At 41.6% G+C, this 20,974-nt stretch overlaps 1 protein-coding gene across 1 annotated transcript; it reads right to left on the bottom strand.

Annotated features, from left to right (window-relative positions):
- Positions 1–196: 196 nt before the first annotated feature.
- On the bottom strand, positions 197–20,233 carry kcnh4a (potassium voltage-gated channel, subfamily H (eag-related), member 4a). The gene is given in 17 exon segments (XM_029437355.1): positions 197–2,565; positions 3,121–3,197; positions 3,301–3,380; positions 3,467–3,555; positions 3,558–3,851; positions 4,174–4,212; positions 4,395–4,609; positions 4,717–4,966; positions 7,018–7,217; positions 7,308–7,502; positions 7,917–8,124; positions 9,078–9,235; positions 10,520–10,772; positions 11,673–11,806; positions 11,904–12,035; positions 12,237–12,470; positions 19,876–20,233. Coding segments are annotated over 17 exon segments (3,573 nt in total). The 5' UTR covers positions 19,952–20,233; the 3' UTR covers positions 197–1,626.
- Between the last annotated feature and the right edge of the window lie 741 nt (positions 20,234–20,974).

Below are 20,974 nucleotides of genomic sequence, written 5' to 3'. Positions count from 1 at the left end.
CAGCGTTTTGTCTTTCGAAACCCTTTTCCAGTTTTCATCCACAAGTTTCTTGACTGTAGTTTTATTTGCCACTCCTGGGAGCATGCACTCACCTTATGTTTGTATTACTCACTTTATTGCTGCCGGTTACACAGTGATAATGCTAGATTACAGTACTGATGAGCATGCACAACTAGAGAACAAAGATGAGACTGAAGGAGGAATCATAACTCACTTTAATGAATCTATTACAGAAAAAACAAACATTTCCAAAAAGTGACAACTAGATAGATATTCTAATCAAGTTTTGAATCTGAAAAACATTCACAATGGCAAGATGACACAATGAAGCATGCAGCCTAAAACACTGTAGACAATTAAAGTGATAATGAAGAGAATCAGACGTTGCGACGCTGTAATTTGTCTCTTGTACAAAAAGATTATTTGCCTCGTTCAACCAAGTTCAACCAAAACAATACATAACTTCTATATTGTTGTGTGGGCCATGGACAGAAGAGCCTTTTCTTTTTGTTTTAACATGCTGTGTACATCAGAATTACAGATAACATCCCGCGTAATACACCATACAGGTCAGGATTCATGTTAGGTGCTACGGGGTTACAGTAAGGCCTGTGTGCAGTGTATTACCTTGTTAAGGTGCACTTGCCCTTGTTGCTGAGGGCCAGTGGTAGTGTCTTGAGGTCGACCATAAGTGCATGACACCCTGAGGAGGGTTTTCAGTGTGTTTGAGTGACTTAGTATGTCCAAAACTTGTAGTAAAAGACGATGAGTTAGAATTATCAGTATCAGAAATGTCACTCTCTCAGGAATGATGAGGTCGAAGCTTGAAACATACAGTGTCCATGAAACAAGTAGCAACTCTCTCTGGTGCACCAAACTCAAATATATATTTTAAGTGTGTTGCCTCTCCAATATGTTGATATCTATAATCACTGTTACAGTAGATTCCAGAGGAGCATTGACACGTAGTCGACTGTAAAAGAGAGTTGTTAATTCCCTTATGTTTCAGTTGTGTCAAATCAAAGTGGCTTTGTCCATAGTGGGACTGGCGAGTGCTCGTATGTGTTTCTACCAAGGCAAAAGAACAATGTAGAAAATATATTATCAAAATAACCCCTACTGCAAATGTACAGTGCAAAGTAATCACATTTCTTTTAATCAGCTGTGCAGCTGTACTCCGTTCTGTTCGTCAGTTTCAGAGCAGTCAGGTGATTATCATATTCAGTTTGTTTCTCTGTGCTGTGTGTGATGAAAGGTCAGCCTTGTGTAGTTGTAACCCCCCCGACACCACTGTGTGGCGCTGCATACCGGCAGCTCATAACTTGCATCTCCAGCCTGGGCACACTCAGTTTGGTATTAATAGCTGTGATGACAGCATTGCAAATATGTACAGTATATCTCCTTTGGGCTCAAGCTTTTCAGTTTACCTGATAACAAATGATCATACATGTACATATCATATCATAAATATCCAAATACTCTTTGAATAGTAAAGAGAGAGTGTGTGGTGCATGGCTGGGTGGATATAAAGGGAGTTGCAGGGAACATTTTATTTGAAGAAAACTTGTTTTAAGGTAAAATTAAGTCATCATTATCAGACAGGAACACAACAAGATATAGAGGTCATCAGCGTGGGCTTTGTATTCCCTCTACATCCAAGAGAGGGGATTGCATTTCTACAGTTGGAGTACTGCTGCTCATATTCTGAGATTCAATGCTGTCTGTCCTCTCTTGATACAGTGAAGCTCTACAGTCTCTGTTTGTTACCTGCCCCAGCAGAGAATATGCGGGGTCCTGTGTGTGGTGGGTAGGGCTGGATCCTACTGGGTCATTTTGCCTTGGGCCTGTGCATGTTGAAGTGTGGACTACTGAAGGGCTGAGAGAGCTGAAGGTATTGTGATACTGCGGCTGGCCAGTGTAAGTGACGGAGGAATGGATGGGTGGATTATGTGTGGGATCAGAGTTGGTTTGAACGCTCAGAGATGGATGGGAGTAGCCAGAATTGACCGAGGAACATAGAGGGTGAGAGTTGCTCATCGTGGTAATAGAGGCATTGTATGGCACCTGTGAGGCCTGACAAATCACTGGGAAGCTACTGAAGGCAGAACTGAGGCCCAGGAGGGACGCACCTCCCCGGGCATGTAAGTGAGTCGTGTAGGGAGAGTTTGGAGTCGTTCTCGAGGTTTGGAAGGGGCCGCACTGGCTCTGTAACCTATGAGCTGTGGACCCTTCTCTCTCGGAGCAGCACAGGTGCACACAGGATGACACAGGGCTTGACGGGTGCAGCAAAGTGGGACTTCTGCCCTGCGAGGGCATACCACTACAGCCCCACACATTTCTGGCAGGGTGGCTAATTGCTTCATGATGGAGGTGCAGACCAGTGGCAATATTTAAAGGGCTGTGGGGCTGCCAGCTGCTGGAAGCACTCACACTAGGACTGGGAACCATCTGTATGCCATAGGAGACGGGAGGGGTATGGAGCATGGCCATATGAGACTGGAGGAAATGCATTATTTCGTGGAGCTCCTTGGCCAGGTTGGATACTTCTTGGTTCAAGTTGCCCACCTGAAAAGAAAGAGAAAGGTTGGTATACTTCTGAGTTCCAGTAACTTAGTACATTTACTTAAGTACTGCACTTAAATACAATTTCGAGGTACTTGTATTTTACTTGAGTATTTCCATTTCCTGCTACTTCCACTTCACTACATCTCAAAGACAAATATTGTTCTTATTATTCCACATGTATTGGATAACTTTAGTTACTGTGAAGTTTCAGATTCAGATTAATCGTACAAAATATAATGAACAAATCATTTATTATGTATTATCACAGGTTAAGATAAAACTTTATTGATCCCTTGGTGAAATTCACAAGCGGCCCGGCAGTATGCGGTAAACAAAAGGATAAACTCGTCCTTTACCTGCTGCAACATTAAAGTGATGAACACATTAATGCATCAACAATTACAATTCAATGATATAATATATTATTCTGAAATGGGCGGTTGTGCAGAATGAGTACCTTTTGTACTTAAATACATTTTGACGCAATACTTTTGTACATTTACTTGTAACAGAGTATTTCTACACTGTGGTATTATTATTTTTATTTTAGTCTACCTCTTTGTTTAGTTTGTTGATGTTCTGTCCGACTTCTTCTGTCTCCAGAAGCAGGTGAGCACTCACCTGGAACTGGTCTGAAAACAACAATACAACACAGCAGCGTTTAGCATTTGTTCCAGGAAAGTGTTTTTAATCAACATTTGTCCATTAATATTGTTCCAATATAGTTCACTCCACCTGTTACATTAGTCTTTGTCTCCCTCTGCTCTACATTAAATTGAAATGTGTGATCATTGTCCTCAATTCCATCCACGACCCTAGCAGAGACACAAATCAGTGTTACATCATTTTGAAAGTATATATATATTTATATATATATATATAAATAAGTATATTTGGGTACATTTTGCTGGTTACCTGGGGCTGAAGGTTGGGCGGACTAACACAATGCAAGGATGGCATGAGTAGAGTTGCAGGCCGTTGGGTCAAGCTTTAGGTCAGCTGGTAAGACTGTGCAAAGGAGAAGAAGAGAGCTCTTGATTGTAGAATGGCTGAGGAGAGGGCCTGGGGCCTCTACCGTCCTGAACAAGGGACCCACAGTTACGCAGGGCATTGATGTGGCGGAGCTCCTCTCCTAACATGGTGCTGAGGCAGGGCTGACGAACAGGGCTGCCTATTCCATGTAACAGAGGCACTTTCCTCTGCTGAGAGTGTCCCATGTCTTCTCCACGTTCACCATCATCTGCCTCAACAATGTAGGGTAGTTTATGGTCCATGGCAGCGTGACCCTGAGGAGATGATGGATGGAAAGTTAGAGGTTTTCTTTGTAAGCTGAACAAAAATGTACAGAGAGTGCTAAATATAAATATAAAAGCAGAGTGTTCTCCAGAAACCAACAATAGAAACAAACAGAGACAGTCTTACATTAGTAAGTGAACTTAAGATATTATTTGACATATTATTGTCATTTCTACTACATATGTATCAGCATGCAAGCTAGAGAGCAAACATGAATTAACAAATGTAGCAATGCCTTCTTTGCTGTAACTGACTGCCGGGTGTATCAAGCAGATGAAGACTGAAGTAATTACCTTAGTGAGACACACATACCTGAGACTGCCTGGAACACCATGTGAGCTTTGTTACTCCCTAGAGATATTTGAGTCAAAATTAACAGGGTATTACACACACATTCTATATGTGGTGGCAAAGCATAGGAATCTTGTTGTTAATGAGCAGGAGAAAATAAATTAAACACACATGCATTGAACTTTCTGTTTGTCTCTGCAGAGTTTCCCACTATTTAAATGTGATAGCAAATGTCTTCTTACGTCAGTTTCACTGCCCTCTCTCAGGTTGTAGGTGAGGTTGTTTTGGATGTCAGAGCTGAACCGGCTGCCGTACTCCGGGTATAGAGCAAGGACCTCCCTCAAAGCTTTAACACCGATGTACTGCAGGTCACAGTAGGTCAGCGCCTTCACGTCTGCGTTGGTCTTGATCACCTGGTCATGTTCCGGGAGGTCAGCCCCAATAAGGTCGCCCTTGCCTGTAGGGATTGTCGATTGAAACAGAGCGGTTACAACACAGTGCAACACATCTGAAAGGTGCAGAATGAGTAAGAGAGGAAATGTTTTACACTAAGTGCACACTGACCCAGGATGGCCAGGACCATGCCATCTTTCAGAACCTCCAGGGAGCCAGAGCAGACGAAATAGTTGGCTTGAAGGGCATCTCCGTGGCGTATAAGGTATTCCCCAGGTGCACAGAAAGAGGTCTTGACGTGCAGGGAGAGGGAACGCAGACACCCTCTGCTGGCTCGCTCAAATACAGGGAGCTGCAGGATGTCTTTGTTCAGGTGCATGGCAATGTCAGCTCGCAGTTCATCTGGGAAGTCATGCAGCAGCTAAGAAAGGGGAAATAAAAGGTCTTTAATCACCACTTGCATATGATGCTCAAATGCATCTGCTACAGTGCTTCAGGACATGCCCCCACCTCTCCGTGTGATCACAGTCTCTATTTATTCATGTGCTTCCCCACTGAATAAATGCTTTCACGTCAAACTGTTGCGTGCAAACGCCCATGACAAAGATGAAAAGCAACACTTCAATACATTGCAAGAACAACAGACTGCATGCTGTCTATTAACAAAATTATTTGATTTAGTCATGTTTTTTTAAACACTGTAAGGCTCTGTATCTACTTCTAAGCTCCCTTAAGAAGGACCTCAATTTTAACACATCAAATGACTCCATGAAATGTGAAAGTGTCACTAGTTGAGTTGAACAAACTCACTTCCTGTCAACACTGGCCGCATAGCAAAAGCAGCAAGTCAGCAGGACAACAGCAGCAGCTTGTTTTCTGTCAGTGTCGCACTGGATTTGTTCATATATACATATATACACAACACCATTACTGTCACATGTTGTATTTGTACTATGTTGTTTATCCTGTACACACGACATCTATTGCACGTCTGTCCGTCCTGGGAGAGGGATCCCTCCTCAGTTGCTCTCCCTGAGGTTTCTTACATTGTTCCCCCTTTAATTATGGGGTTTCTTTTAGGAAGTTTTTCCTTGTGCGATGCGAGGGTCTAAGGACAGAGGGTCTAAGGACAGAGGGTCTAAGGACAGAGGGTCTTCTGAGGACAGAGGGTCTAAGGACAGAGGGTTTAAGGACAGAGGGTCTGAGGACAGAGGGTCTAAGGACAGAGGGTCTGAGGACAGAGGGTCTAAGGACAGAGGGTCTAAGGACAGAGGGTCTAAGGACAGAGGGCCTGAGGACAGAGGGTCTGAGGACAGAGGGTGTAAGGACAGAGGGTCTGAGGACAGAGGGTCTAAGGACAGAGGGTCTGAGGACAGAGGGCCTGAGGACAGAGGGTCTAAGGACAGAGGGTCTAAGGACAGAGGGTCTAAGGACAGAGGGTCTGAGGACAGAGGGTCTAATGACAGAGGGTCTAAGGACAGAGGGTCTGAGGACAGAGGGTCTAATGACAGAGGGTCTAAGGACAGAGGGCCTGAGGACAGAGGGTCTAAGGACAGAGGGTCTGAGGACAGAGGGTCTGAGGACAGAGGGTCTGAGGACAGAGGGTCTAAGGACAGAGGGTCTGAGGACAGAGGGCCTGAGGACAGAGGGTCTAAGGACAGAGGGTGTAAGGACAGAGGGTCTAAGGACAGAGGGTGTAAGGACAGAGGGTCTAAGGACAGAGGGTCTGAGGACAGAGGGTCTAATGACAGAGGGTCTAAGGACAGAGGGTCTAAGGACAGAGGGTGTTGTATCCTGTACAGTCTGTAAAGCACACTGAGACAAATGTATAATTTGTGATATTGGGCTCTATAAATACATTTGATTTGATTTGATTTGATATATGTTCAAAAAACGAGTCTCTGTCCACTTGTGGTCAAACATCACTTAACTCACCAACTCATTTAAAGACGTTTGACCAATTACACATCTTCACCTTGAGGTACTGCTACTATAAACCTGCATGAAGGATTTAAATACTGATAAATGCGAGAGTCAATGAGGCGTGGCACAGATTGTGGTTTTAAAGGTTGATGAACTCACATGACGGGACAAGTAAAAACAGACACGGGGTGTTAAAGCCAACATGTTCTCAGAAATCAGTGGCTGTTACCTTCAACAGTGAATTAATTACCTACAGATGGTGGAAGCGAGGGTGTTAATGCGTATTCTCTCTATTTCAACTCCTACTTTTGTAATTACAGGGAACTTCTATTTGGTTCTGGCATTGATATTTAAGTTCTATTTGCAACAAGGTGCCGTCTACTTAAGGAAATGTAATAAAAGAGTATCTGAGGCGACATTTATTAATTTAGAATCTAGCAGCCGAGCAGAATCTACAGTTCACATAATGTGCAGTTGCTTAGTAAAAATAGACTTATTTAATTTAACAGAAAAACGTATTTGTGCTAAAGATTACATTTCTTCTCCCACCTCATTGGCGTTGATGCCATTGTTGACAGACCAGGTGGCCTGAAAGTACTCCAGCATCCTCTGCTTCAGCAGCTGGGGGAGCCGATGCACCCGGATGAAGTCCTTGAGATCCTTCATCCGGGTGTGGTAGAGAGAGCGGCGTGAGTACATGCGCTGGATGATGGCTGTCACGTTGCCGAAGACCACCGCGTGCATCAGGGCTGGAGGTGGGAGAGGGATGTAACATCACGATATTCTCACAACATTCATCAGAACTCTGGGAATTGTCTCGTGATCACCAGTAAACTCACCGCCCATGAGCATAATGCAGATGGAGAAGATTTTCTCGGCGTCTGTATTGGCACACACGTTGCCGAAACCGACACTGGTGAGGCTACTGAGGGTGAAGTAGAGCGAGGCGATGTAGGCGCTAGGGATGGAGGGACCACCCATGGTGCGGTTGACATATGGTGTATCCAGACGCTTTCCCAACTCCTGAAGCCAGCCTGGCAGACGAGGTCAGAAGATGGTTGTATAAGACTAATGTAAGTGACTAAATTGTTTCAATGGATGACCCTTCTCCTTTGGTAGGTGATACAACGGGTGATATAATGTAGAATGCTGTAATACATCACTGCTGATATAATGGAATTAGTCTGTGACCGAAACCTGGGCTGAGAGGAGGAGACGAGCTAAGGTTGAAATGATGTTGAGGCATTTAGGCATTCAAGCATGACTAGAGACGTGGAGTCCTGGCCCTTTGGGGCTGCCGAGAGAGACAATAAAAACGTCTCAGCGAAGCTTAATGAGTGAGGGAGGACATTATACTGTTGATTCAGTGGTGTTGGAGCTGTCAGACACATAAACACACACACACACACACACACACACACACACACACACACACACAATGTGCTCACCTATGTCCCAGGTAACGGGGTCACTGCTTTCTATCTCCTTGCGTCCAATGACGTACCAGACGCAAGCCATCCAGTGAGCCAGCAGAGCAAACACAGACATGAGCAGGGTCAGGACTACAGCGCTGTACTGCGAGTAACGATCCAGCTTCTGTAACAGGCGCAGCAGACGCAGCAGACGAACCGTCTTCAACAAGTGCACCAGCGAGGTCTGGGCGAGGAGAGAGAGAGAGAGAGAGAGAGAGAGAGAGAGAGAGAGAGAGAGAGAGAGAGAGAGAGAGTAGGACAGACAAGATAGCAATTGTGATATTTCTACTCATTTAGTTTCATTCCACTCTTGTTCTATTAAATTCTTAGAAAGTAGATCTGCTATGATTAGTCGATGAATCGATGGTTGTTCAACAGAAAAATTATCGCCAACTGTTTTGGTTATTGTTCATCTTTAAAGTAATTGTTCGTACAAAAATGGCAGAAAAGGCTGTTTTCAGTCTCTCAGATGTGCAGATTTAAACTGAATATCTTTGGGTTTTGGATTAAAACAAAACACTTTTCACCTTGATTCAGTGTGTCATGACTCTGTGTTTTTTTCAGAGAGCTTTGTTTATCCTCCTAGTGAGCGCTTTGTGTCTGGGGTTGTGCAATTGAGTCTTCCTTCCCTGTGTCCGAGTCGTAACAGTGTCTATTGTGAAGCACTCGCTCCGAGTTTAATGTTACTATAAGCAAAGTTTCTTTGTAAAGCACCTTTACATAAGAGAGAACGGCATTAAGAAAATAAGCTAAAATACAATTAGACCAATCACACGTATGAATGAATAAAACAGAGTAAATAACGTTTAACTTAATAAAATGCAGAGTCAAACAGAACAAGTTGTAGGCCCTCATAGAGAGATGTCTTTGTAAGTCAGCTGAGGCCTGCGACAAAGTAAAACTAATTCATCAGAAGTACTAGTGTTTATCTGGAGGATAAAAAATGAAGCGAGCAGACAACCGACAATGCTCAGTGAAGTGGTTGAATTTAGAGGGATAATCATCTCCAGTCCAACGCTCTGGGGGAACAACACTACGAAAACATTAGCGGCTAGTCTTAAAGTTGGTGCGCTTAAAGAGACGGGAAAGTATAGAACCTGGGGGCACACTGTACTTTGAGATGAGCAACAATCTTACCACTGTGATGTTGAAAGCATAGAGAAGGTCAAAGGGTAACGCTGCGATCAGATCCACAAAGAACCAAGTGGTGCAGTAATGGAGGAAGATGGAGCGTGCGTCGTACACTACCTGACCGGACTGACTCACATAGGTGGTGCGGAAATTTAGGATAATATCTGAAAAGGAGAGAAGCAAAGGAAATGTATAAAAAAACCCAGAAATAAACATTAAAAAATATATATTTTATGATTGCACAATACAGTTTGGGAAGTAAGTATATGAATTAAAGATAAATAATGTTTTATTTGTAGCCTAACATGAAATAATAGCTGTGTCGGATGTCGTTCGAGAATTGTAGTACACTATGTTACACCCGTTTTTAATTATTTGAAAGCAATTATTCATTTGAAAAAAACGTTTTACATAATTAGCAAACGAAAGGCCTTATTAATGTAATATATCCCTGGCAGTATACTTTCTCTTTTCTCTTGCTCCTACACTGAAAAGACGAGCTCTTCTTTTGTTTATTGCAAATTGATTGAATAGATTGTTAATGAAATTTAAATGAATAATATAGTCCACTTTAAATGTCTCCACTGAAAATGGTTTTCTTTCACTGTGAGTCATTTTAAAACGAATCACCTTCTGGTAAGAAATGGACAAATATAGAAGTTAGAACAAAGTTGTCTTTGGCGTTATTTAATAAAGAGTCTACAGAATTAATCAGTTTCAGCTGAAAGGACAGAAAACCTGCACCAACGTGTGTTACAAGTATCCGAGTACAGAAACACAAGTCATCTCTAAGGGAAGAGAGGCACAGAGATGTCAGACATGTTAATTACATCCCTGTTCACAGTGGTACCATAACGTCTGTCTGTAAGTGTATGTAACACAGCGTGACAAGTTTATAGAAACAAAATATAACTAATGAGACTAAACTCCTTTGACATTCACAATAAGGGAAAGATATAAAAGCAGCATGGTGAGCTCATTGTGTGCAACAGACACACCTGTTGGGCGATAGGAAGTCACAGAGACTCGTGACAGATGTGCTATCACACTTCGTTTGGAGGAAAAGTGGGACAAAGTGAGATAAATCTAATTGTGATACGTAACCTGCGGCAACAGAGACACCCTGAGTGGGCGAGGAAAGGTAGAAGGTGTCGCCGCGTTAACCATCGCCAGGGAAACAGCTGCAGCTGCACTGGGAAATAGTTGTTCTTTGTTGAAACTGAACACTGTTGTCCCTTCATAATTGTGCGCAAGATGCTTCAACATAAAAGTCAGCTGGTGTGCAGCATGCAGTGCAGGAGATGATACTTTAAGATTATAGTGGCGCAAGATACGAGTTATGTTACAGAGCAAAGTTAGAATACAATCGCCTTCTATGTGGAGGATGACTTCACTTGACTACAAGCATACAATGATACCAATAATGTTTTAATCAAGTATGAAAATACCGAGAATGAAGAGCATTTCCACAGCTATGTCGCTGCCCATGGTGCTGCGGCTGACCAGGGAGTGGTAGTCGCTGCCCTCGTCGTGGCTGACAAAGCAGATGTCATAAGGTACAGCGACGGCAACGTAGAAGGTGGCCAGCAGAATGAGCCAGTCCCACAAGGCCTTGGAGATGCTGTAGTGCAGCAGGATGAACCGGGACTTCTTCACAGCGGCCACCTTGTACTCGGGTAGAGACGGTTTCTGAAACACGCTCTGAAAGAGGACAGGAAGAAACACATAAGAAATCCTGGAAGAATCTGAACTCTTTGAAAAATGACATTTTAATTTGCAGTGCTGTCATTTACATCCTCGTTCCTCGCGCTGTGGTGGTCGACAACATCGCAGAGAAGTTTACTAAAATCTACAAATCTTAAATTATAATGAGTTATTTGGATAAATGGATAAATAAAATAAAAAGTTTATAATAACTATCATTAATAAATGGTAAATTGATATTTAATTAAATATATTTTATAATTAATAATATCTACAATTAATTCTATAATTTATGTTATTTATTATTAGTTTGTGTCATATGAAATAATTTAAATTATATATTGTATCATAGCTGATAAAAGACGATAACAATGACTATTTATTAACAGTTTATTGTTGCAAATATTACAACATTGTACAAACTATATTAAGTTTTTGTTAATTATGAGGTTAATAAATTGTTTGTAAAACATCTACAAACATTACAGAAAATAATGATCAACCAAGTGTTACCTATCTATCTAAATATTGATTATAGATACTGCACAAAGTATTAATTAACCATTTAACACGATATTATAATCAGCAGTTGCTTCTTTATAATAGCCATCCAAATAATAACTATTTACTAAAGTTTAATTAGCAGCCAAACATCACTTAGTAATAACGAAATATGAAATATTTAATTAGAACAACTTTATATGAGTTCATGTTGACAGAAAAACAACATGCATACATATACAGATATAGTTTTACAATAATCTAATTTTAATTAATTCCTGGTGTATTGTGCATGTACATAACATTACCTGCCGTGCAAATAACATACACACATATCCATGTTAGGATAAATTGCCACGTGTTAATGATGGGAGTGATCCAGGGGTTTGCACTCACATCGGTCAGCTTCCTCTTGCCCCTCTTGGTGAACAGGTTGGTAAGGCGATGCACAATAGTCCTCCCTCTCTCTCGAGCTTGAGAAAAGTGCGATCGATTGCTTTTCCTGCTTTGCTGAGCATCCTCTGACATACCTGTGAAAACATTTATTATGTAGATGCTGTATTCCATTTAACTTATATATATATATTAATGACATTTTGAAGGTGAAATTGAAATGGTTGGCCTCACCGTCTCCCTGGCTGTAGCGACGACTTTTCCCATATGAGTCACTTACATCTTTAAAGGACAAGAGGAACAGCACCACCTCACCTTTCTCATTTTTAATTGCCACAATATCCAGGAGGCACCAAAATGGATTTCCTGAGGATATTAAACAAGTTATTTGACTGAGATTACACAACGATTTCTTTAAAAAAAGAATAAAAAAAGAAACTATCCTTACAATAAAAGAAAGACAAGGAAACATTTTTAAATTTAGTATTCACAGTTAGTTTTAAACACATTATTAAAACATGTGTGTTTCATAGCTACATCTCTACATCATGTGCACATGATCCTCACCGCTCTTCCTATAGAAGCAGACCTCTCCCTGGTACTCCTGTTGGCCCTCCAGAGCTTTGTCTACCTGTTGGATTACACTCTCATTGGTCTCGGCTCCATGCAGGAAGCTGCAGGTACAAGTCTTCTGCATCACCTCAGTCCGAATGAAGCCGGTCAGCTCACAAAACCCGTCCGAGCAGTACACGATGGGGTGCCCATGACGTCCCTGAGCATTCCCCAGCAGGAAGTTACTGTCTGCAAGGGAAATAAAGGTTGGAGGTGAAGCTACCGTGTGACCCTAAGGAATAGAAAAGACTTATTGAACAACAGGCAGCACTTTGTGCTTGTCTAACTGCACAGCTGTGACGCAGCTTGACGAAGCTGCAGCTCTGAAAGAAAGTTTTCAATGAGTAACATTCAGACATGGCGACTAGGGTCTCTTCTCGTTCCCCGCTCCCTCTTCTTACCTCACTCCAGATTTGATTTATTTGTTGATGCACCAACAGAAAACAACTTTTTTCTTTTCTTTCTCTGAGTCCGTCTGTCTGCTTTCAGCTCAGAGCCCTGAAATAGTCTAGTGTACATCAGAGAGGGCTTTGAAGTAAGCTGGTGGTGTTTGTGAAGTCTACGGATACATGCAGGGCTCCAGCTGGCTCCATGGGGGACCAGTGCCTCTGTGGAGCTTTGGCCCTTCATTAGCATGGGTAGTATGTCTTGCCACTGGTTGTGCAATGGATTTTAGTATTTACACACCCACACACACTCATACACAGAAACCCACGCACAGAAAAAAATCAATTTCTTGCTGCTTAGCCGTGGCAACAGGCTAAACAAGGTAGTAGCTGTCCCTCAACCTCTTCCAGCTCTTCCTTGGCAAACCCGAGGCGTTCTCAAGCCAGATGAGATAAATAATCCACCCGGGGGTCTCCTGCCAATTGGACGTGCTCCAAAAACCTCTAGAGGGGCATCCTCATGAGATGCCTGAAACACCTCCACTGGCTCCTTTCGACGCCATAACAAGTGAACAGCTGAGTCAACACCGACCTGAGATACCTGAACTCCCAAACTGTCTTCAAGAGTTGATTCATCTTTTTTGGAGTGATGCCGTTTGAGCTGCTGCGGAATTTATTGTGTTATTCTGTTTCAATGATTTTTGTCCATTTACATGAATGATATAAATCTGCAATACAGTACAACAGCAGCCCAAACTACATCCTCTAAAATGGCGTTGAAGCAGGACCGTTGTGTTACACTGCATCAGTTTGAGTGTACCTATTAAACTTGCAGTTGCCAGGCAACCAGCAGAGACTCCAGGAAGTTTCTAGACCTGTCTGGCACATAACTCACATAACTCCCTGTGAAATGGAGATTCATCATTTTTACATGTCATTTTTTGCAAGGATTAAAATACGTTAATGAGTAAGCTTCATATGTGCATCAAAATTATACTTAAAGCACCAAAGGTAAAGTTTCCATTCTACAAAGTGTTAGATATACTATATATATATATCTACTATAGCTATGTATATTTGTATTTCCCCATGGGATCAATAAGGTTTATCCTAACATATATATTTTTATGTTTATTTGAGGTTTTTCAATCTGGATTTAGAGTTCATCATAGCACAGAGACGGCCCTGGTGAAAGTTACCAATGACCTTCTATTGGCATCAGACATAGGACTTGTCTCTGTTCTTGTCTTGTTAGACCTCAGTGCTGCTTTCGACACTGTTGATCATGACATTCTACTAAAGAGACTGGAACATTGTGTTGGCATAAAAGGAACCGCACTAAGCTGGTTCAAGTGCTATTTATCTGAGCGATCTCAATTTGTACGTGTTAACGATAAATCCTCCATGACAGCCAAAGTCAGTCTTGGAGTTCCGCAGGGTTCTGTACTTGGACCGATTCTATTCACCTTATATATGCTTCCTTTGAGCAATATTATAAGGAACCACTCTATAAGCTTTCATTGTTATGCGGATGATACCAATTATATCTATCAATTAAACCAGACGAAACCAATCAATTGGCTAAACTTCAAGCATGCCTTAAGGACATAAAAACTTGGATGTTTGGCAACTTCTTGATGTTAAACACTGACAAAACTGAAGTTATTATACTTGGCCCTAAACGCCTCCGAAACGCATTTTCTAATGACATAGAAGCTCTGGATGGCATTAACTTGGCCTCCAGCACCACTGTAAGGAATCTTGGCGTCATCTTTGATCAAGATCTGTCGTTTAACTCCCACATAAAACAAATCTCAAGGACTTTCATCTACGTAACATTGCAAAAATAAGACACATACTGTCTCAAAATGATGCAGGAAAACTAGTCCATGCATTTGCTACTTCAAGGCTGGATTACTGCAACTCATTGTTATCAGGTTGTCCCAAAAAGTCGCTTAAGACTCTTCAGTTGATCCAAAATGCAACGGCACGTGTATTGACAAGAACAAGGAAACGGGATCATATTACTCCTGTATTAGCTGCTCTGCACTGGCTCCCGTAAAATACAGAATAGAATTCAAAATCCTTCTCCTGACTTACAAAGCAATTAATGGTCAGGCTCCGGCATATCTTAAAGATCTCATAGTACCTTATACACCAACTAGAGCATTACGCTCCCAGACTGCAGGGTTACTTGTGGTTCCTAGAGTCTCTAAGAGTACAATGGGAGCCAGAGCCTTCAGCTATCAAGCTCCTCTCCAGTGGAACCAGCTTCCAGTTTGTGTTCGGGAGGCAGACACACTCTCCACATTTAAGAGTAGGCTAAAGACTTTCCTTTTTGATAAAGCTTATAGTTAGTTGCTGGCTCAGGTTTGCCCTGGATCAGCCCCTAGTTATGCTGCTATAGGCTTAGACTGCCGGGGGACACCTCCCTGCTCTCTTCCTTCTCTTCCTCTCCCCTCCCCTCCCTCTCTCTTCTTCTCCCTCTCTATCTGTATGCATTATGTAAATGTATGTTACTAACTCATCATCCGGGGTATCATCCCCAGAGTGTCTATCTCTCATGTGGCAGGTTGCCACTGATAAAGTTTACGTCAGGATCAGGAATCGTGGCTGCGCCTGCTGACCTGGTCCTGCTGGACACCGGGAAGCCTTTTTGACATTTTCCTGGATTCATCCAAACTTTCTCTTTTACAACACAACAATATGTTGTTTATCCTGTACACACGACATCTATTGCACGTCTGTCCGTCCTGGGAGAGGGATCCCTCCTCAGTCTCTCCCGGAGGTTTCTTCCATTTTTCCCCCTTTAATTATGGGGTTTCTTTGAGGAAGTTTTTCCTTGTGCGATGCGAGGGTCTAAGGACAGAGGGTCTGAGGACAGAGGGTCTAAGGACAGAGGGTCTGAGGACAGAGGGTGTCGTATCCTGTATAGTCTGTAAAGCACACTGAGACAAATGTATAATTTGTGATATTGGGCTATATAAATAAATAAATTTGATTTGATTTGATTAATACATAATACATTACTTAATCTGAATCTGAATATTCAAAGTAACTAAAGTTATCAAACAAAAGTGGTGAAGTAAAAAAGGTTGCAATATCTGCCTCTGAATTTTAGTGGAGTAGAAGTATAAAGTAGCAGGACATTGACATACTCAAGTAAAAGTACCTAAAACGTGTACTTAATGCAGTACAAGTACAGCAGTATCCTCTCAACATTAAAGCAAAAATGTCCCTTTAAGATTTTCTATACAAATTTTGAATTTAACCTCATTTCTTTGTGACATTTTCATTTTGAAATATCTTTAGCAGTCGGAATTCAATTAGTTTATGTTATTCCCTATTCTGGCAATACCAATTATAAAAAACATCACATAGACCTACGCAGGAAATATTTTTATTGTTATCTCAGCTGAGGAGTACATTCGAACTAACATTTAAATATTCCGTTATTATATAACAGTACATGCTCTCATAAGGGAAGAGAGAGAACACTTCTCCGTCTAAAAGATGCTTTTATGCCTGAGAAATAATGCTGTAGCTGACAAGCTTTTTCTCTTCAGATAGATACTAGAAAAAAATAAATATTGTTGCTAACTGCTGGAACATTGAAGAGTCATCTTAGGGCGGTAAGTGTAGGTGGTGAAGCAAAAGGAAATGATAATGTAACTGCAACTAGGCAAATCCCTGAAGGTAATCTGCAAGCTGCTGTATGTATGCCAGATAGATTTACATGGAAACCATAGAAAATATAATCTTTTGGTGTGTGAATAAACTCCCTCTTCACGAGCTATCATCTGCTAATGAAGCATTTGAAGCTTGGAAATAAAGTAGCCTCTTTATTTAATCCATTCTTCATAAAACGCTGGTGGATTTGTAAGAATAAATATGAGGTTATGCACTCCAGGGTTTATTGTAAAGAGAAACAAAAGCTGAATCTTGTCTTCATTCACTGACTAATGCATGTGTGCTTTCACTCGTCTCCACATAACCCTAAATATCCCTTTAATATTCAGACAGATGGACTGAGTCCACTGAATGGTGTCTTCTTTCATTTATTTGTTCAGTCACTCTCTAAGTGCAAGTTGATTCAATTTCAAACAAACATCTTTGTTCCACCACTGAACACCTGCAGCCAGTTTGTTTTCTCCTTAAGTAAGTGAACACGTACTGATCCACACCCGATGCATTTCATAATATTTTTTAAACCAAAAAAATAATTACCGAGCTGTGAGCGGGGTGTATTAACAAGTGTTACTTCCAGAGGAAAATATATACAATTAGTGATGTGCGGATATTCTCTACCTGATAAGTGTGCAGCTCAACTCACAAGATCTTTCCCTGCTCGTGTTGCCATAGCAATTTGTGTCCGGGAAAAAATAAAACATATGCCAATGCTGCAATTTGCATCTACAGGGTTATTGAGACACTTTGCCCTCTGAAACACAGATGTAGCTAAAAGGATCTGAAATATTGGCCTCAATCTGATTCGTATAACAGATTTGAACAACGTGAATGAGCAAAACCTTGGCCAGATGTGAGGTGCTTTCTTCTCTTTCCTCTCCTCAGCCTGTTTCTATGGCTTCATGTTATTCAAGAGAACAGTATGGTTCACACTGACAGCCATCAACGCCTGACTGGCCAAAGAATTGTATCTCTGTGGTATCTCGTCAGTGCATGTTCACTGTCTAAACTTAGATTAGAAAATCACTTCCTGTTGTGAATCATTATACAACTAAACCCTTATTCATTCATTCGGTTACAAATCATTTGGTTATTTTCAGTTACACTCAAACACAATGATGTTCATTGCTAATTATCCATGACAGCACTTATGAGGAGAAACAAGACGTCATTTCAACACCTACCCGAGCAATTAGCAGAAGAGAGGAAACACTCGAGCTTTCTATGGCTGGTATTGTATTACTATTTCACTGAAAACCTTTAAATCCATATCAATGATACTCTTGACCCTGTAGTCCATAAAGTTACTTTAAACCATCAATATAATTATGCATTAAGCTGACATTAATTACCTTTATTTACAGGCGGCGATTGATTCATTTAATTTTCTTTCTGCTTTCGGAGAGGATGCTATTTGAATTAAATTACCGTAAGTATTGGAGCCTCAACTCACATTCACACTGTGGATATTAATTTGTTCTGCAAAGAGATATGAGTTGGAATCGTTCTCCTCTTGTGTTCAAAGAGATGTCCTCGGACTGAAAGGCTTTCAATTAAAAGCGAGACTGACATTCAAGGCAGTTCTTGAGATTGAAGGGCGCTCTGCTCTGAAGTCATCTCTTGTCAGCTGGACCCTTCACCTCCCACGCAGCTGCTTGGACAATCTGCCCACTTTGCACATCTGATACAGGAGGTTTTACGGCAGCTGAGATTGAGAAAATGCATGCGGCGATAATGTACGTGTCTGCAAGTCTACGTATATGTGTCATACAGAAAGCAAGGGCGAGACAATATGAGGAAGTCATGGAGGATTTGTGTGACAGGGAGATACAGGCAGACATAGTGTCATCGCACTGAAGTTGTGAAGTTGTAAAGGGCACGGACTGTCTGACCCACACACACACACACACACACACACACACACACACACACACACACACACACACACACACACACACACACACACACACACACACACACCGTCACACACCTTTCATCGTGTTCTGGAAAGAGCTGCCTGCTGATGACTTTCTACTCTACGGATTCTGAGGCAAACTAAGGAACAGACATAAAACGGGTCAAAAATAATGAGCCGAGGGTGAACATCATTACTGTTGAAGCGGATCATTAAACAACCAGTGACTAATCGTTAGACTCTGTTTTAATAATGCAACAGCAGAGTCATGTGTGCATGTGGTTTGTGACGGTGTATCCAGGTGCATCTGCTGTATTATATATATTCATGTGCAGTGTGCTCTGCGCAAAAACATAACACCAAATCCAAATATGAAAAATGATATTGGTGTTGGATTCAGGGTGGCAACAGTGCAGAACCAATCTGCAAGATATGTTTATTTAAAAGTCGAATTTACATCAAGTAAGTCAAGTTTTTGATGCATAATCTTGCATAACACAATACCTGTAAAGATAATTGTGAAATAAATCTGTTTTCTTGTGGTTGCAGAGTGTTAAATGGCAAGTTTTCTCTTAATTCTGTCATAATTGCTGTACATTTCCATCAAATATTATTAATGCGTTGCTGGTAGAATCACATATTTATTAAATGAGTGAGACTCTTCTAAAACACATCTATTTTCAGCAACGTTAAAAAGACAATTTTCACCAATATATTTACGCCTCTGGTGCCTCGTTTGCACAGACCTTCCATTTTGTTGCACCTCTCCTGCTTCCTGTCACAACATGTGCCCTACGCAGGCCACACAAACACCAAAAGGATGTGCAAGGCAAATATCAAGGTCAAGAAAATATACCAATATATCTTAAAATAGTAAGTTCTGCTACGAAAACAGAGCCTTACATATCTTAAAGTTTAATGCTGAAGAAGAATATGTGAGAAACGGCTGAAAATGTGCAAGTGTGTGTGTGTGTGTGTGTGTGTGTGTGTGTGTAGCATTATTTGTTTGGTAGATTCAAATCGTTGGAAAGATGACAAACATAAGCTCGACAGCAAACAATACTGCAGTGCAAAGATTCATTTAACATTGAAACATCCTAATAAGGAACTTTGTGGCTCCACAAGTGGCACTGTCCGTGTCCATTTCTAGTTCAGGTTAACTGTCATAACTTGCAGTGTAATAATTGGATCTCACTGTTGGACACATTTGTCGACAGCAGTGTTTTTCAGTGCCAGTCACAATCCTAAAGTAGGTTACAAAAATGCCAAAGGCGCAACTCCTAAAAGCTCAACTGGTAGAGTTGAAGCTTCAAAACTGAATGGAATCTATTTGCAGGCAAAACATCATTTTAATTTGATGACGTGCGTCTCTGGAGGAAACAAAAAGTTTGAAACAAATTGAATTGTAATTATACAGTATGCACAAAGAGCTACTATAGCTAGCATAAAGATGTACATAACCAAACAAAGGATGCACTGAATGTCTTGTTTGTCCCCACAAATTAAACTGCAAGCTTAGAATACTGGGCTCGTGCAACGTAGTCACAAGGTAGAGTCGTACAATTCAAATTAGGTTCATGAAACATCTTCTACTGAATATACTTACGAGTGCCATCAAAGCGGTTTGCGATGGTGTCCAAGAAGGTGTTCTGTGGAGCCAGGAGGCCCTTCATCACAGGCATCTTGTACTGGAGAAGGAAGGCGGCTCACTCTCCGACAGCAGTTTCCAGTAGTTTGACACCATTCCCCAAAGAAAACCACGGTGCTGCTCCTTGGGATCGCTTCTAACTCTTTCAAAATGTTCTGATGGAGTGCAAGTTGTTTTTCTATTCTATGTTGTCGAGAGGAAACCACAGACTTGCATCATTTCATCTTCTTCAGTTGCGCATCCCTCCGCTCTCAGCGCTGCTCAGCTTCTCTTCAGTCGGTCTAACTCCACTCACCGTGGTTCCTGCCATCTCCGAGTCCCCTGCCTCTCGCTCTCTCTCTCTCTCCCTCCCTTTGTCTCTCAAACTAAAGCCTGAACCATCCCCCTTTCCACACACAGTGAATGTATTAGTTATCTCTCGTCTTCTCGCTCCCTTTCTCGTATAAAAACTGTGTCCTCCTACATGCACTCCCCAGAGAAGTTTTTAGAAATCACTTTCTTTCTTTATCTGCTCTCTCGTTCTCACTCTCTCAACCTCTGAAACTACACGATGCTGTGCTGCTGCTCGCTTCATATGGATGATCATTAATGTGTTGTATTGGAGGAGTATATCTATAAAAAGAGAGCCTCAGCATGTGTTGGATATTCTTATAGGTCACATAGGTTACGTACAGGTTTGACTTCTTTTGTGTCTGTATACAAATGTTTTCTTTTCTTCTGCTCCTCTGTGGACACACGGTGGCCAGGGGTCAGGTTGAATAAAGAGCAGCACTGTATGATGAGTCACCGTCTGGCTCAATGACACTAAATTACATCTGCTGCCAAGTGTGATGCCTGTGAGCAGCTTGAAGGATCCGTCAGCCTGCTGCCTGTATCACCATATCACATTTTCTATGCTACCTATACTGTACATAAACAAACACCCACACTCACATAGTCGCTGTACCACATGGAGTATAATCCAACATGCACACACACACATAAACTCACTGATGGATTTTCTAGATAACAAAGCGCACTGGTCCTTTGCATAGCATCTTTGCCAATTGTCACTTTC

The sequence above is a fragment of the Cottoperca gobio genome, chromosome 8, assembly GCF_900634415.1.
Source record: "Cottoperca gobio chromosome 8, fCotGob3.1, whole genome shotgun sequence".
Taxonomy (NCBI): domain Eukaryota; kingdom Metazoa; phylum Chordata; class Actinopteri; order Perciformes; family Bovichtidae; genus Cottoperca; species Cottoperca gobio.
This window is presented reverse-complemented; position numbering and strand designations above follow the sequence as displayed.